This window comes from Oryza glaberrima, chromosome 2 (genome assembly GCF_000147395.1).
Source record: "Oryza glaberrima chromosome 2, OglaRS2, whole genome shotgun sequence".
Lineage (NCBI taxonomy): Eukaryota > Viridiplantae > Streptophyta > Magnoliopsida > Poales > Poaceae > Oryza > Oryza glaberrima.
Genome location: NC_068327.1, coordinates 20,761,812 through 20,779,766, shown reverse-complemented (window position 1 = coordinate 20,779,766; position 17,955 = coordinate 20,761,812). Strand labels below are relative to the sequence as shown.

The window sequence follows — 17,955 nt, the reverse complement described above, 5'->3', positions numbered from 1 at the left end:
GATATTCATCTGACTCCCGTCGCTTTGCCTCGATCACATCACGCCACTCCCATCGTGCCGCCTCGATCACATCACGCTACTCGCTGTTCTTGCGCTCGCGGCGACTTCTCGGTCTCGTAAATGAAAACGGCAAGTGGACACGGCAAATTGTAGCTCGCCAGTAGCAACGCTCGTATCAATAAGGGCCTTCATATAAGTTTTTGCCCTAGGGCCCCAAAACCCCAGGACCGACCCTATTACCGCAACTGAAACAAGCAACCAAACGCTAAGATAACAATTTGTGGTATGCCTAATATATGGTGTGGCACCCAACCAATCAACCATGCATGCATAATACAAAAAAAGAAGAAAAATAAAGGGCATGTTCAGCTTGTAGCCAAAATAAACTTTACCAAGTTTTGGCAATGCTAAAATTTTGGCAAGATAGCAATATTGCTAAAATTTTGGTAGAATTTTTTTATGTATTGACCAAATTTGGTAACAAACTAAATGTAGATAATTTTTTAGTAATTTTGCTAAAAAAATAGTATGGTTGAAAATGGCATAAAAATACACAGGCAAAAAATAAAAAGAACTGCTAGACATTGGTACTCGTATATCGATCCAAAACATCTCCTTTTCGTTGACGATCAGATGGACACCTATACTTTTCTGGGAAGTATAATGTAGTCCACTACGACTGTATTCGTCATTTCTTTTAGCACATGACTAATTAAATATTAGCTATTTTTATAAAAACAGATTAATTTGATTTTTAAGTGACTTTTGTATATAAATATTTTACTAAAGACGGGCCATTTAGTATTTTGAAAAATGTACCTGTTGGATAACAAGGAGAGGGGTTAAGAAAAATGGTGCCGAAGGCAGCCTACGTCATCATCCCATCTCGACGTCACCGGTTGGCTTTTTTGTGGGCCCCTACTCCACCACCAAACTCCAGCGTCCCCTCGCACACGGCTCGCCTCGCGAAGATTCCTCTCTCTCTCTCCCTCTCCCGCACACACATTCCCCCCCCCCCGGGCCCCACCACCCGCCCATCCGTACGGCCCCCAACACACACACACCGTCCAGGCCACGCCCACTCCCTGTCACTGTCACGTGGGCCCCACACTACATCGTCCCCGCTCGCTGTCGCGTGGGCCCCTACCCCCCGATCCGCGGGCCCCACGCCGCTCCTGGCCGCGGGTTTGCGACGCACGCAGCACGTAGGCGAGGCAGCTGTCCCGCACCCCCGCGCTTTTATTACTAGTAGTACTTCTCCTAGCGGCAGCGCAAGCAGCAGGAGAGAACCCAAAAAAAAAAAAAGAAAAAAAGAAAAAAAAGGAAAAAAAAAAAAGAAGAAAGCGGCCTTCTCCTCCGCCTCCACCTCCACCTCACGCGCGCCTCGCCTCGCCTCGCCGCGCCTCGTCTCGTGCGGCGGCGGCGGCGGCGGCTGCTGCTGCTCCGGCAGCGGAGGAGGGAGGAGGAGGGGGGAAAGGCTCGTTCGGGACTAGGAGGAACGAGGGATGCCGCTGGGGTGGCTGCGGAGGAAGTGGAGGCGGAGGCGCGACAAGCCCGCGGGGGACGCCTCCACGGCGGCGACCTCGCCGAGGGACTCCGTCGACCTGGGGGGAACCTCCGCGTACCCGTCCGCCTGCGCGTCTCCATCCTCCACCACGCCGACGCGGTGGGGCGCCGTGCCCCCGCGATGCCCGGGGCCACAGGACCAGCACCACGGGCTGCCGCTCCCGCGGCCGGTGTCCAAGTCGGCGCCGATGCCCCTGGCGTCCCCCGCCGCGGCGGCGGGGCCGTCGCCGTCGCCGTCGCCGCCGGCGTGCGCGTCGGCGGCCGAGTCGGTCTCGGGCGGGAGCTCGTCGGACGACGAGGCGGATCACCGGAATTACAGGTGATTTGCTTCGTACTGGCTGCTCCGTTTTACAGCTACCGACCTGCTATTTTTTTTCCATTTTTTGTTTTTGTTTTGGTTTGGTCGGGTACTCCAATTATGGGCGTAGCTGCTACAACTCCAAACCGCGATCGCAACGAATTCGACGCGATTACCCTTTTTCAGTTCGTTAGTAATCACGAAGTGTGCCGAGTGATAGTGTGATTTTAGGGGTTTTGAGTTGACTTATAAAAGACCAAACTGTGTGGAGACACTGAGGCTTCGCAACAACTACCATACGGCCGTTGACCTCGTCTCTTCTCTCACCGCCTATAGCGTACAAAACCATAATCCTTTGTTTATTAACTAGTATAATTCGGTGGACTTGGGGAGTCAGGCTACCAAAGCGCGTCAAAAGTTCAACCCATCCTTCTTTTTTATTCATTCAATTGTATTTAAGATATTTTATGCTAGGATATTTATGATATTGTTAACTAACGGAATTTCCCGCGTAATTTGTTTGCGTGGAATTCCCGCGCAATTTTGCCCAGATAGAATTGGATTTTATATACAACTGTTCCTGCTTTGATAAGAACAAGTATGTCTTACGTAAACCTTTATCAATAAATCTGCACCGTTGTAATCTACAACAGCGCAAATCTTTCTCATCTTTCATTAACGTGGAAATTTTTTAGGCATAGAACAAACATGGCGGCTACCTAATGTATTTCTAACAATCTTTCCATGGAAATAAATGTTTTGTTCCACTTGGAGACACAAATCTTTCTCATCTTTGCTTAACGTGGAAATTTCTTGGCGTAGAACAAATATGGTGGCTACTTAAGATAGATAGAATATCTACTAATGTTCTCCTCAGAACCATTCTATGGAAATGATGCTGAGGTGCTTCTATGCTAGGAGTAGCATTATCTGTTCCTGCAAGAATGATGCCAGAGCATAAAAGATGCATCTTTTTATGGTGTCAGGCTAAATTTCAACACATTGATGGTTCTTTTCTTTCTGCCTGTAGTTATGGTGCGTGCTCATTGTTTCATGCCTTTGCCCTTTCTGATAGTGTCCCTGTTTGGCCCTATTTTGTTTTTTTGTTTTCTATTGAAAGATGACCTATTTTGTTTTTCGACAATCTGTTCCTACAGTCCTGGAAGTTCTCTGATATTTCCTGTTTGTTGTTGGAATCTGTAGGTATACAGATCCAGTTGTCCACACTAGTGGAAGGACTGTGCTACCTGATGGTCATAATGGCATGGTAGAAGAGAAGCGTTTTGTATCATGTGGTATTCTCCAGGAGCATCAAAAATTCTTTGAGGTTCCTATTGCAAATGTGAACGAAGTTCATCACATGCAAATATTTGAACCTTCAACAAGCGAATCTAGTTATTCTCGGGGCAGAATGTTGCCTGAGGATACATTTGCTGTAAGACCAAGAAGTCATTCCCCTGGTCCGAGAGGGCATGCTTATTCTGCTTGTTGTGCAAGAGATTTTGGGTTTACCCCAAGGTCACCAGTGAAAAGGATGGATGATCCTAGGAGTCCATCTCAACCCTTGCCTCTCCCTCCAGTTCCTGTTGCTAGCTCATCCATTCCTTCATCTTCCATTACTTCTAGTCAATTCCAATCACAGTGGAAAAGGGGGAAGCTATTAGGTAGCGGCACATTTGGTCAGGTTTATCTTGGTTTCAACAGGTATGGAGGTTTATCTTATAGAACATTAAAAGAATAATATGGTTTCGGAGTTCACCCAAAGAAGTTACTATGAATGTGACCCATTTTTTTATGTACTTTGCATCCATGCAGGTTCATCTTTGAAGTTTATATAGAATTTTAGTTCTATGGCTAGATTTCAGCTAAATCCTTTGTTTTTCTGTCTAAGGCTGTATACCCAAAATGTTGCTACGTGTAATTTGATTACGTACATGCACAAAAGTTTGATATTTATGTGGATCCACATGTTCAATTCGGTAGGCTAGAACATAGAAAAAGGAGGAGGGGGTATGTGAAGTCATAATCATCACATGTATACATGGTTCTATTTAACTTCCTTAAAACAAAAGTTGCTACACAACGCACTTTTTGGCATCACATGAGAGCATGAAAGAAAATCTTGGAACTATTTCTATGGATCTATTTCACTCTTGACTCTTATTGTTGCCATCTTGTGATTGATCTTAATTGGCGTTGTACAGTGAAAATGGGCAGTTTTGTGCAATCAAGGAGGTGCAGGTTTTTTTGGACGATTCACATTCAAAGGAACGCCTTAGGCAATTGAATCAGGTCATTTGATTGCCCTATACAATTGATAGGCTGTGTGTCATTTTGAACAATTTATTTTTTATTGTAACACAAACACTTTTCTGATCTGTCTCTGACTACATCCTGTTTTGTTTTATTAACTTGTCCATCTTGTAACGACAGGAAATAGATATGCTTAAGCAGCTCTCGCACCAAAATATCGTGCAATATTATGGAAGTGAACTGGTAAGTTCAATATGATTATTGACTAATTGTTCAATAAGCATGTCATGCAGCCACATAATTTTATTCTCTCTCATCTTAGCATATTTGTGTTGTGCGTTGCTCATTACTAGATGGATCTGTGAGAGAAAATTATATCATTTTTTTTGTGGGAACTAATCTGATGATGCATAGACTCACTCTCTAGTGCACAGAGCATAAATTTATGCATCAATTTTGGTTCTAATGCTTAATCGTGCATGCTATGTCCCTTTCCTGTTATCTAAAATCAGAGGGTAAACGCCCTGGTTCCAGTTTCCACCAAGAAAGGAGACACCATCAGTTTTACTAATTTTGTGTGATTGTTCACTTATTTTCTGAAAGTTCTCATTAAGCTTTGGCTTGCCTAATTTAAACAATTTTGAGCAGGCTGATGAAGCTCTCTCCATCTATCTGGAATATGTTTCTGGAGGTTCAATTCATAAATTACTTAGAGAGTACGGTCCATTTAAGGAACCTGTGATTCGTAATTATACTCGGCAGATTCTTTCAGGGCTTGCCTACTTGCATGGTAGGAATACTGTACACAGGTATCGTAAATTATCTTACGCTGTTTGTCATTTTCATGGTAGGCACTGAATGCAATGATCACTTATTCACTTTGTAAATTTTATTTTTGTGGACAGAGACATTAAAGGAGCAAACATACTTGTGGGCCCTAATGGTGAAGTCAAACTTGCGGACTTTGGCATGGCTAAACATGTATGCAGTTATATTTTCGTTCTTCCCAGGGTTTTACTTGTTTGGTTGTGTAGAAGCATCATTAAAACCTCACTGAGACCACGCAAAGCATTTAGTAGTCATCTAACTGAATATTTAGTTTCTCCTTGGCCAGAATGCTAGATGCAACTCAGTAAAATGTCTTTAACATTGAGCATAAACACTGGCTTCCTCTAAGTTTGAGACTTGGGAGTGATAAATGTCTGTACTATGTCTATAACCCTTTATGTTGTGGGCTGGTGACGTCATTTGTACATGATTTAAAAAGATGTCTCTGATGGCTATGGAAGGGCTTCTTCAATTCAACAACAAAATGAATTCCTTTTGAGCTTTGGTCGCCTCTTTTATCTCATTTCAATGCTTATGTTGAAACAGGTGACATCTTTCGCCGAAATACGCTCTTTCAGAGGAAGCCCATACTGGATGGCTCCTGAGGTATACAGTTTCCTGTTCACGACATTTGGAGCACTGTGTCATATGCTATGTAATTTACTTCACCAAGAACGGTTTGTCCAACTAAATGTAAAATGTGCAGGTTGTAATGAATAACAAAGGATATAATCTTGCGGTTGATATATGGAGCCTTGGATGTACAATTATTGAGATGGCAACTGCGAAGCATCCCTGGTATCCGTATGAAGATGTATGCTACTTCGTATAATATTTACCAAAATGCTTTGTTCCACTTGAGATGCTATTCTGCCTCTTGTAGTGAAAACAACCGGAGGACTCTTCGTACTTCTTTTATAGTTGGTGAGCCTCATGTCAAATTCTTGGTCTTGCAGGTGGCAGCAATATTTAAAATTGCAAACAGTAAAGATATACCAGAAATTCCAGATTGTTTTTCCAAAGAAGGGAAAGATTTCCTAAGTTTGTGCTTAAAGCGTGATCCAGTACAGAGGCCTTCTGCAGCTTTGTTGTTGGGTCACCCTTTTGTCCAGGACCATCAGGCTGTAAGAGCACCAACATGCAACGGTACTCAGTTGAGAAATGGAATTTCTTCCCCTGCAGGAGCAAGTCATAGAAAGGTGAGATTTCTGCTCATTTGTTTTTTTCAGAGTCAATGTCGAGCTCTTTTACTCTTTTGAAGTACCAACAGGACATATTAGATTATATATTTCTAGATGTTTACAAGATCAGAAGACCTTTGTGACTGTCCATTTTATTTGTATCATCGCATCAGATGATGGGGGGCAGTAGGGCTAATTCATGTGTTGCACATAATTCTTTTTAGGAAGCTTGCTTTACATATCTGTTGATAAATTAATTACGTGAAACCAGGTTTAAAGACTGGATTACACGACGTAATTCCCATGTCCGGACATCCTTGTCATGTCTTCAATTTTTTCCCCTTTTGCAGCCAAACAGAGAATCCTCGTCAAAGAGAAACATTGCTCCTCTGCATGGTATCGCAGGACTAAGCGCAAGGGAATTCGCTGGATTTTCCACAGCCTATCCTTCTCCTCACAATACCTCCAGGTATACCATTCTACCTCCTGCCCATCCTTTGTTTCCAAGTTCATCTTGTAACCTACTTCTCAACATGGCCGTGCACGTGCAGCAGCCCAACTGCAGTGAGAGCCAACATGTCTCTACCGGTGTCGCCATGCTCAAGCCCGCTGCGGCAGTTCAAGCAATCAAACTGGAGCTGCCTCCCTTCACCAACGCATCCAGCGCTCTCCCCTGGATTATCAGCAGCAGCCTACCCAAACAATCACTTGCAGAACCAGTCGAGGCGAAGCGCCGCAGTTCCAGATCCCTGGCTGGAGTTGAGCCAGCCGAGACCTCCAAGCCCATATGGCTCTCCAAAGAGATTCTAGGGCTCTAGGCCTTCTGATCTGCAGAGTTTCTTGTAGCATGGCTCCTCAAAAGAGATTCTAGGCCGTCTGATCTGATCTGATCTGCAGAGTTGTTGTAGATGATATGTGTTGATATCTGACACGAGATAGAGAGGGAGTCGCATATGTTTTTTGTTGACAGATCTTTTGTAACTATATATGGCTACTCTGATCTGATTCATCATTCATTGTATACCATAGGAAAAAGGAGGGCATTAGGATGATCTCTGATGTTCTGTAAATCTGTAGGACTAGAAATGTGGAGTGGAGCCTTTGGACCAGTTTCAGAACTTGTAAATTTTAGAAAATGGAATAAAATATCCCGGCCGCTACACACCCGAAGAAAGTTTTTCGAAATTGTTATAGCATATTATATGGATACTTGCGATGTTGGCTGATCGAAAAGCTAGGTTTACCCTGAATTTCTAAGGGAGAGAGGCAGGAGAATGCCACTGAACAGCAAGCGGAAGCAGCGAGCCAGTCTGTTTCGTTAGAGTTTCGAATGGAGAGAGATCGATCGGAGGTTTTCAAATTTAAACAGCATATAAGTTAAATAAAAAGATGTAAAGGGGGCCATAGTTTGAAAAGATGTATTTTATTTTTCTTAAAAGATGAGGGATGAGGCTTTCAACCAATTTTAAACGGCACACAAGTATAAAAAACAAAAATGTACCAAAAATATTGCGGTGAGCGTGGATCCAATAAACCGTGCTTTCTACCAACTCCGCCGACCCAGAATATTGATTTAGATTTAGGGCCTTTTCACTTTGATGCCAAAAAAAACCTTACTAAATTTTGACAATACTAAAATTTTGGCATAGTTACCAAAATTTTGGCAACTTACCAAAATTTTGGCAAGATTTCTTATATAGTCACTAAAATTTAGCAGCAAACTAAATGTAGCCACTTTTTTGGCAACTTTACCAAAATTTGGTAAAATGGCCTCAAAGGAACAGGCCCTTAGCCGCACTTGAGCCCGCAACCGCTGCCTCTACTCCGCCTACTTCTTGTGCCGACTTCGCCAGCCTCGCGGGGTAACGATTTCCGAAATGATCTATTAATCTGCTAATAAGTCATTTCATAGCAGTTCCATCTATCTCTTTATTATGAAAGACCAGATTGGCCCGTTCCGTCATAAATAAGTACCCCTTTTCCGGCTGAGTATAATTCGACAATTGCTGAGTAGGATTCGACAATGGGCCTGAGTCAGTGATTCGAAAACTTAGTTAACTTCCTTTCCTCAATCTCAATCTGGATTCGTGCGGCAATTTTTTGGCGGCATGGCCAAGCGGTAAGGCAGGGGACTGCAAATCCTTTATCCCCAGTTCAAATCTGGGTGCTGCAAGTACGAATGGATTGAGACCCGATCTGTTCCGATCCTTTGGCAAAAGATGGTCACTTCTTTTAGGAATACGGCGAGCCTTACTTACGACTGTTGCGCTTCACTCGCAGCTCGTTCATTCACTTGCTCATGAACTCGCTGCTTCGCCAGAAGCGACTAGTCGCTTCCTTTCCTCCGTTGTAGGCTCTACAACTATTGTTGTAGCTCATCATATGTACTCTATGCCCCCCTATACCTAGCTACTGACTTTGGTACACAACTTTTCTTGTTACCCAATTTTAAACGGCACACAAGTTTAAAAAACAAAAATATACCAAAAATACCAATTTTAAACAGCACACAAGTTTTAAAAACAAAAATGTACTAAAAATATTGCGGTGAGCGTGGATCGAACACGCGACCTTCAGATCTTCAGTCTGACGCTCTCCCAACTGAGCTATCCCCGCTATATGTGTCAAAGTTCTATGTACCATCTATAGTATCCTGAACTCATAACTTCATAAGTTTTAGCTGTTTTATGCTTGAGGAGATGAAGCCTCTATACCACATACGCACACACCAGAACATGTCCTGCCTGAGAGGGAGTAGGGATAAATCTTGAATCTCACAAAATTCTTATCGAAGCTCACTCAGCTTGTGTGCAAATGTTGGCACTAGGATTTAAAAATAGTATTGGTAGAATTATGCACAAAACACCGCTGCATATCCCTATTCTTTTTACTACTTGAAAAAAATCACCAGTCTTTTATTTTCTTGGGGGTTAAACAGTCGTATTAAATAATTTCTTGCTAATAATCCAGTGAATAAGCTAAAATGAACACGACCCACTGAAAGAACATTTTTTTAGAAGAACCGTAAATGTGTTAGGGAATTAAACTCAGAATCTTTGAATTAAAACCACATATCCATTGCCAGTGCACTATCAAGTATATCTCCATATATTAGTATTCAACTACCGAACAGTACATCTCCATATATTAGTATTCAACTACCGCACTACACAAGTATGAAGGCAATTCAACAAGTTCAAGGCCACAAGGGACGTACACCGCCGGTACACGCATACAAGCTATCCATGTACTCCCTCCGTATTTTAATGTATGATGCCGTTGACTTTTTAATAAACGTTTGACCTTTCGTCTTATTCAAAAAATTTATGTAATTATCATTTATTTTATTGTGACTTGATTTATCATCAAATGTTCTTTTAGCATGACATAAATATTTTTTATTTGCATAAAAAGTTTGAATAAGACGAAATAGTCAAACATTATTAAAAAGTCAACGGCGTCACTAGTACACATACAACAAAGTTATCCATCCATGTACACCGGGTACACGCATATGGCCAGATGCGTGCAGAACTGCAGGTGCATTAGTTAGGGCCAAGGGGAAAAAAAACTTATGGCTCGTTAACTCGTTTAGCTCAGCCCAGTTCGACTTTTAACTCGTTAAGATAATGAGCCAAGTCAACTGGCTCGACATCAATTGGTCGAGGTCACAAGTTGCATTAATTATAAGTTGTACATTAGTCACAAGCCCAGCCCAACTGCAGATGCATTAGTTAATTCATTCGGTTTTCTAAGTTGTACATTTTAATTTAACATAATTTCGAAGGAGTATTTAAATACAACATTAGTTTTGGTATTATAAGTGCACATAAAGTATTAGTATTGTGCATGTTTATTGGCTTGTAAGACCACGCTATGCTTTATTGAGTTACTTTCTTGATTTATTTTGTATTATTTGGTATGTTCATATTAAATTCATTTATGATTTTGGATCAAAACAATGCTTTCTTTCTATTTCAGACACCAGCCTAGGGGTGGTAATGGGTCAAGACCCATGGGTCCTTTCACAACACATCTCAACCCTTAAATATTTTTAGCAAAAAAAATACTAAATTTCAACCCAACCATTTTGACCCAACCTTTACATTTTGTAGGTCAAAATGTTAGGCCCATTACCACCATATGGCAGCATTGTCTTATTTCTTTTTTATGTCGCACCCCTTAAAGTTAAGTCCTATATTTGTCACTAAGCAAGTTATATAACAAAGATAAATAATGATAGCAATTCTGTTAGTTATATATATATATATATATATATATATATATATATATATATATATATATAACAACGATAATAATATCGATTCGGCTAACTGTATAATAATGATTGATTAAATTTCGACACGGTGTAATATAACTCTATCAAAATAAATGTTATGACCTTCAAATTGTTACTAATATACTACTCAACAAGACTATCAGTCCCACTCTTTCTTAAAAAATAAATGATTGGTCAAGCTTTATAGCGTTCTAGGCTAATGATGCCCTCATATAGTTTTTGGCAACTATGGCGTATGGCGAATTTTCTTGACCACAATACCATACATAGAACTATTACATAACCCTCCTATTACACGAAGCAGTTCAAGATAGTCCCGTAATTCTATAGAAAGTAGAGACACAAAGTTTATGGGTGAGACTCTCTTTACTAATCAATTCTCCAATCAACTGTACAATGAGTACGTCCCTCCGCTCTTTATATAGTGCAATCCAATATATGCAAGGTTCGGTGATGGGCCCAATAAATGTATTTGGGCTAGGCCTTCATGGGCCAAACCCAAAATTTCTTAACAAGAACAATGCTATCATGGAAAAAATAAGTGCGGGTATGCGTCACTTAGGTTGAGCCTATTTTGACCTAGTGAAAATTAGCTGAATTTAAACAGCTTCCAAACGAAGAACCCTAGCTTTAATGACTACATGGATCATCATGGATGGAAAATTAACGTGGAATAGAATCGAATCGAATCCCTATGGCCATGTGAATATGTGATGCAAATGATGGAGCCCTGCAGGACATGGAGGGGACATGCATCATCCCAGGCAGTGTAAAGCCATCTTCCATCACATGTGCACAACCTTTATAGCTTAGCCCTTTGGTCCCTGCCTTGCCTCTCTCCCAACAAACTTTGCCCAGTGCTGCAGCATTGTGTGTTGTGTATGTTGTGCTTGAGGGGTTTTTATATGTCTGCATATTTCCAGGGGTTGGCTGGTCCAGGGGGTTGCTGCAGTGTACACTAGTTAATCAACATCAAGGAAGATTCCCACTTAGCTCTCCAGCAGAAATTAAAAAAAAAACTAAGGTGAAGTATTCAATTGCATTCATTGGGTATGTTGCACTTCATTTTTACTAAAGTAACTAAAACATGCAACATTGTTAGGATACGATATTTTTTTTCCTACCATGGTTAAATTAACACTGGTAGAGAAATGTTTTTTAGTCCCGGTTCGTAACCCCCTGTAGTCCCGGATTTCCAACCGGGACTACGAATCCAGGACTAAAGATCGCTATCTTTAGTCCCGGTTCAAATAACCGGGACTAAAAATCGATCTTTAGTCCCGGTTGGTAACAACAACCGGGACTAAAGAACATCTTTAGTCCCGGTTGTTGTTACCAACCGGGACTAAAGATATTTTTTCTTTTTTTTCTCTTTTTCATTGTTTTAGTATTGAATATTGATTTCACACCATCCCCTAATCATGCCAAGAAATCCCAAATTCAAATTCTCACATATCACAGAACATCTTCAAATCCTCAAATAGATCATCTCCAAATACATCACAAACTTTTAAAAAATTACATCACAAGTTCTAAAAATTACATCACAGATCCCCATCACACACAAGTCAAATACATCACAGGATAAATCATAAATTGTAAAAAAAAAGAAAAAAAAAGGAAAAGCTGGCCGGCCGGCCCCTGCCTCCTCCCCTCCGCGACGGCCGGCCGCCGCCGCCGCGCTGGCCGCCGCCGAGCGGCCCCTCGCCCACCGCCGCACGGTCCCCCGCGCCGCCGCCGCGAGGCTCCCCGCGCCTCCGCGCCGGCCGCCGCCGCGCGGCCCCCCACGCCCCCTCGCCGGCCGCCGTCTGCTTCGCTGTGACTAATGGAAAGAAAAAAAAGAAAGAGAAGGTAGGAGTTAGAGATAAGGAAGAGATAAAGAAGTTGGAGAGGGAGAAAGAGATAGAGGGAGGAGTTTGTTGTGTGGACGGGAAAAGAGGATCGGTAATAGGGATTATATAGTGTGTTTTTTATTTTTATTCCCGGTTAGTAACATCAACCGGAACTAAAAACCGGTTAGTAACATCAACCGGAACTAAAAATAGGTTTTTAGTCCCGCTTGATGTTACTAACCGGGACTAAAGATTCTAGTACCCTGATACGGTCTGACATGGAATCAACCGGGACTAAAGATGAACTTTAGTCCCGGTTGGAGTTACCAACCGGGACTAAAGATGATTTTTAGTCCCGGTTGGTAACAACAACCGGGACTAAAGATCTTTCTCTTATAAACCGGGACTAAAAATCATTTTTAGTCCCGGTTTTTAATGGAACCGGGACTATTGTAGATTTGGGTCGACCGATCAAAGATGGTTTCTAAGGATAGGATATAACTGATGAAATAGGAAGCTATTGTGATTCATGGTGGCTAGCTTTGCTGAACTTGGATCGGTTTTATTTTTAATATGAAAAACACAAGAAGCAAAAGGATGTTGTAAAATATTGGTACTTATTTTTTTCTAAAACTATTTGAAATAATAATTAAGTTTTTTTTTGGATTTGCCCCCAAGACTTCTAGATATTTCTTCATTTTTTTTTAAAAAAAATCAGAGTTTGCTTTAAGATGATCTGGTTCATTTACAAGTTTGTGGGAAAAAATACAAAAAATGTCATGGCTTACTAACGACTAGGCTTTTTACCTGCTCCTACATAAACAATGTGGCTACCACAAGTCGTAATCATGCACATCCATTCATTAACAAACTCTAAAGAAGAAAGGGAAAAGCAAAAGGCACAATCCTTTCATTTAAAAAAGGTTTGCGGGATCTCAAACCGAAGTGATTAATAACATGCAGGAGTCAATATATATATTGACATAAGAGTAAATCAAATCAAAGATACATCTATATAAATACCAATTTATGTTAGTATATATATGTGTGCACTATTTTGTTGGGGTATTACTAGATTTCAAGCACATGGAAAATTGCAAATTTTCAATCACCTGAAATTGCACACTCATAAGTCTAAAATTATAATAGTATGCAAGGTGCATTTTTATTTCTCTTTAACTGTAAGTTTGTTGCTATATGGCTTTACTTTATTTTTATCCATGTTTAAATATTTTTCATGTAATTTTGTAAAATTTTTTGCATGTAATTTTGTAAAACTTATGTATAAATATGTTTTTCAACGTTTTATACAAGAAAAAAAAGGACAAGGAATGATAATTATTGGATTGACACCAAAGTAATGAGATAAGTTACTGTAAATTTTGAAAATTCTCCGCTAAATTCTAGCCACTCCCATTTTATCTTATATAGAGTAGCTAACTACAAATTTGCGAAAACTTCTGTTTCAAAAGTTTCTCTAAAAAGAACACACCTATATTCCAAAATTTTCAAATTCCTTTTTCCCCATCCTTCAAAGCTAATCCTCTTATGTAACTAACCCTATCATGGTCACTAACATGTCCTGGCTATATAGTTCTACGTGTTTAGTACGTTCCTCTCATTTTACTTATAAGTGGAGATGTTGAATACATAGGTTGTGGGTCTGGTACTAGGGGAGAAAGTGGGTAATCCGCAGACCCCCTTTAGGTCACTTACCCTATAACCCTATAAGTGGGCTACGGGCTAGCCACTTACCCTTAACTGTGGTTCCAGTTGCATACAATCACAGACTCACAGTACATCTCCTCCCACAAACATTAATTAATAACCTATTTAACCAAAAGGTAAGGGTATATAATAATCTACTCACTTCGTACTATATTCTAAGTGTAGTTCTGGTTCCTATATCTAAAGTTTGACCGTCCGTCTTATTTGAAAAACTTATAAAAAAATTAAATCACGTATAAAGTACTTCCTCCGTCCCAAAATATAGGTATTTTAAGGTTGGCACAGGCATTAAGAAAGTATATGAGAATTATTGAAGAAGGTGTGTGATTGGTTAAAAAGAAAAAGTAGGTGAAAGAGAATGGTTGTGATCGGTTGAGAGGATGAGGTAGGTAGAAAAATAGCTTCATTTTGAGACAATGTACTGTGCTAGAAATAGCTACATTTTAAGACGGAGGTAGCACTACTCATGTTTTGTCATCTAACAACAATAAAAATAATAATCATAAAAAACATTTCAAATAAGATGGACGGTAAAACGTTGAACACGTAAACTCACATCCCTTGCGAAAGGGCATGGAGCCTAGTGATTACAAGAGCCTCAGTAGCACCCGAGGTCTTAGGTTCGACTCCCCATGAGAGCGAATTTTCCAGGATTTATCGGCGTTGTGCTTTCAGTGGTAGGCGACGTACCCGTCAACAGTGAGGCGCCTGTGGTGACTTCGTCGATCTCTCCAGGATTTACCGGCCCAGTCTTCGAAGATGCTCATAGGGGTGAGTGAGCGTGCGTTGTGAGTATCTGTGTTTGTGTTGTAATGTGTAATTTTTTTTAAAAAAAAACTTACATCCCTTGAAATAGGATGAAGGGACTAGACGAGTAGACATCCCTTGAAATAGGATGGAGGGACTAGACGAGTAGTAACCATTTAAAAATGCTTGATTTGATTCCCCGGGGTCCACTGCCCATTTGCCCCCAATGAGGAGGAAATATAGAAAAACAAAAGGAGAAATAAACATTCTTTTTTCAAAAAAACATTGAAAGAAAACCGGGCGGCCTGTGCTGTCCTGCCACCTCGCGCCGCGCGGCGCATTTGCGCCATTTGTTTAGCTCGCCATGTCCGCCACCATCACCACCTTCCCCCCTCGCGCATCACCAGCATCGCCGCCCAGCGCTGCCGCTGCGCCTGCGCGTCCTCACTGGAAAGATGGCCCCCCTCTGCTCTGGCCCCTCTCCACTGCGGTATGAATGAATGGTGCGCCTTTTCTCCCTCCCCCCGCCCAGATCGATCGCCAGACCTGCACTTTCCACTTCCCCGTCCATGCTCTCTCTGCTTCATCCTGTCCCAGCTTCTTCTTCTTCTTGTTGTTCTTGGTGCTGGAGGGTAGTGTTCTTGGGGTAGGGAGCAGCATCGGCGGCGGCGGCGGTCATGGCGAAGGAGACCGAGTTCTACGACGTGCTCGGCGTCTGCCCCGCCGCCTCCGACGACGAGATCCGCAAGGCCTACTACATCAAGGTCTCCTTCTTCTTCTTTCTTGCTTCTTGTTCTCATGCTTGTTCTTCTTTCGGTGCTGATTTGGGGTTTTTTCGTTTCTTGATGTTCAGGCGAGGCAGGTGCATCCTGACAAGAACCCCAATGATCCGCAAGCCGCCGAGAAATTCCAGGTTGTTCCTGCTGCTCAGCTCAACTTGGTTTCTTTCTTGGATGGTTTTTTGAATTAAATTCAGTTTGCTTCGTCTGACCAGCTGAGTTTTTCTTGGGTGGATTTTTTGCAGGCTCTCGGAGAGGCCTACCAGGTACTGAGTGATCCTCTTCAGAGGAAGGCCTACGATGGCTATGGCAAGACCAGTATTTCCAAGTAGCCAAACGAACCCATCTGAGATGATTGATCGATTGACTCTTTGCAGCCTGTGGCAATTCAAGTTCAGGTTAACAAGTGTTTTGTTTTGTTTTGTTTGTTTTTTCAGGGAGAACATGCTGGATGGCACTGTGGTGTTCACCCTTCTTTTCGGGAGTGAGCTGTTTGAGGACTACATTGGCCACCTTGCAATGGCAACAATGGCTTCCTCCGAGATGGCCAGCGACAATGACAACCCTGAAAAGCTTCAGGACAGGCTCAAGGTCAGTGAGCTCAATAGCCATTGCAGCCATCTGTGATTATGGATGCTCCAAAGCCAGTTTGATTTTTCTCTCCTTTCTGATGGAATGTTGGCACTAGACTAGTTGATACTAACCATTCTGTTCTATGTTTATTGTGACAAAGGGTGTGCAAAGGGAAAGAGAAGAGAAGCTAGCAAGATTCCTCAAGGAGTTCCTCTCGCAATACGTTCGTGGTGACCAGGAAGGATTCGCAAGCCGTGCCGAATCCGAGGCCAAGAGGCTGTCCAGCACTTGTCAGTGTGATCGATCCCTGCAATTCATTTCGATCTCTATGCCAATCTAAGAAAAAGCTTCTTTTAACTGTTCTGAAATGCCATTGCTCAGCATCTGGACTAGACATTCTTCGCACAATTGGATATGTGTACTCCCGGCAAGCTGCAAAGGAGCTTGGCAAGAAGGCCATGTACCTTGGAGTCCCATTCCTGGCAGAGTGGGTGAGGAACAAGGGTCACCTATGGAGGTCACAGATCACCGCGGCGAAAGGTGAAAATCTCGCAAACCAGGGCTTTTGGTGTGTATTCATTAAAATTGCTGACTGATTAGAGGACAAAAAGAACAATGCAGGAGCCTTGCAGTTGCTGCAGCTGCAAGAGGAGGCCTGCCGGCAGAGCGGTAAGGACGGCTTGGCCACCGAGAGGGATGTCGATTTGCAGATGAGGATGAACAAAGACCTGATGATGAGCTCACTGTGGAAGCTGAATATTGTTGATATTGAAGTGACCCTTCTACACGTCTGTGAAATGGTATGCCTCAAGATATCATAGAATTCGCAGTGACATGATTAATAGTTAGTTGGTAGTATCTGAACTGCGATCGCCAAGTAGCACGACATGCCTGTCTTATCTTCCAGGTTAACATGTCAAAATGATTAGTACATTAAACTGAATTGATTCTCTTGAACTTGTTAGGTGTTGCATGAAAACAATGTCAAGAAAGAGGATCTCAAGGCTCGTGCAATGGCACTGAAAATTCTTGGGAAGATATTCCAGGTATATTACTTGGCCTTTTCATTAGGATAATTCATACCGCTACATGAGATTTATTTTATCATAATTTTCAAATACCATATTTAATCAATTGGACCACAAACAGAGGGACAAGGAGGCATTGCCCGGACCATCAAAACCGACCATTCTCGACGATGACAGCAGCTCTGATGAAAGTTCAGATGACGATGTGGCTCGGACAGTGCCTTATCGGACTCCTGCAGTTACTCAGGCAATTACTAAACTAAGCAGCTTTTATGTTGCATACCAAAGCATTGATAATCAAGTGCCTGCTAATATTAGTTCCCATGTTTTGTGGTTCAGGGAATTGGCAGGTTATTCAGATGCTTATGCAACCCAGCATATGATGTTGACGATGACTTTGAACCACGCAAATGAGTGGAAAAGTAGCAGAGGGGTTGCCAACTATTTCAGAGATTCCTGAATCTTTCCAGATTATATGATTCTGAACAGTTGGGGATCATGCATCACCATAATTTGTCCGAAGGGTGTGCATTGTAGATTCTACTGCAGCACTGGTGATCAGGCCAATAGCTCAAAATCGTTCTTTTTCTGTCCCATGAACAGTAGATTCTTTCTTGGTTTTTGATATAGATTTTATCGAAGTGTTTGGTGTTTATGTAATTGTTTGGTTTGGGAGTTGTCAAAAGAAAGAAAGCAAGAACAAGTGTAACTGGAAGTCCATTTCTCTCTGATTTTAAAATCACATGTAAAACTCTGACATGAAAAATCAACTTTTGATCCTATTGTCTGCCTATTGTCACCAACCTCTGCTCTAAAGATCTTCTATCTCATATTGACATCCC

General features: G+C 41.8%; 2 protein-coding genes and 1 non-coding gene across 5 annotated transcripts; 2 read left to right on the top strand and 1 right to left on the bottom strand.

The window, feature by feature from the left end:
• The first annotated feature begins 1,279 nt into the window (after positions 1-1,279).
• On the top strand, positions 1,280-7,311 carry LOC127763775 (mitogen-activated protein kinase kinase kinase 3-like). 2 transcript variants are annotated; one of them, XM_052288568.1, is made up of 11 exons: positions 1,280-1,885; positions 3,068-3,568; positions 4,069-4,156; positions 4,298-4,360; positions 4,766-4,926; positions 5,023-5,098; positions 5,492-5,551; positions 5,652-5,759; positions 5,902-6,144; positions 6,477-6,595; positions 6,681-7,311. In XM_052288568.1, the coding sequence occupies exons 1-11, from the start codon at positions 1,506-1,508 to the stop codon at positions 6,934-6,936; spliced, it is 2,055 nt and encodes a 684-aa protein (XP_052144528.1). In that variant the 5' UTR covers positions 1,280-1,505; the 3' UTR covers positions 6,937-7,311. The 2 variants fall into 2 exon arrangements, with proteins under 2 accessions (XP_052144528.1, XP_052144527.1); XM_052288567.1 differs by having other exon boundaries at positions 6,678-7,311.
• Positions 7,312-8,669: 1,358 nt separating this feature from the next.
• On the bottom strand, positions 8,670-8,742 carry TRNAF-GAA (transfer RNA phenylalanine (anticodon GAA)). The gene has a single exon. It is a non-coding gene; the product is annotated as a tRNA-Phe (tRNA).
• A 6,322-nt stretch (positions 8,743-15,064) lies between these two features.
• On the top strand, positions 15,065-17,911 carry LOC127763572 (chaperone protein dnaJ 10). Of its 2 annotated transcripts, none has more exons than XM_052288316.1 (10): positions 15,065-15,497; positions 15,587-15,646; positions 15,758-15,778; positions 15,950-16,103; positions 16,246-16,375; positions 16,467-16,625; positions 16,707-16,885; positions 17,051-17,131; positions 17,235-17,360; positions 17,453-17,911. In XM_052288316.1, the coding sequence occupies exons 2-10, from the start codon at positions 15,618-15,620 to the stop codon at positions 17,525-17,527; spliced, it is 954 nt and encodes a 317-aa protein (XP_052144276.1). In that variant the 5' UTR covers positions 15,065-15,497; positions 15,587-15,617; the 3' UTR covers positions 17,528-17,911. The 2 variants fall into 2 exon arrangements, with proteins under 2 accessions (XP_052144276.1, XP_052144275.1); XM_052288315.1 differs by having other exon boundaries at positions 15,066-15,497; positions 15,758-15,840.
• Positions 17,912-17,955: the final 44 nt, after the last annotated feature.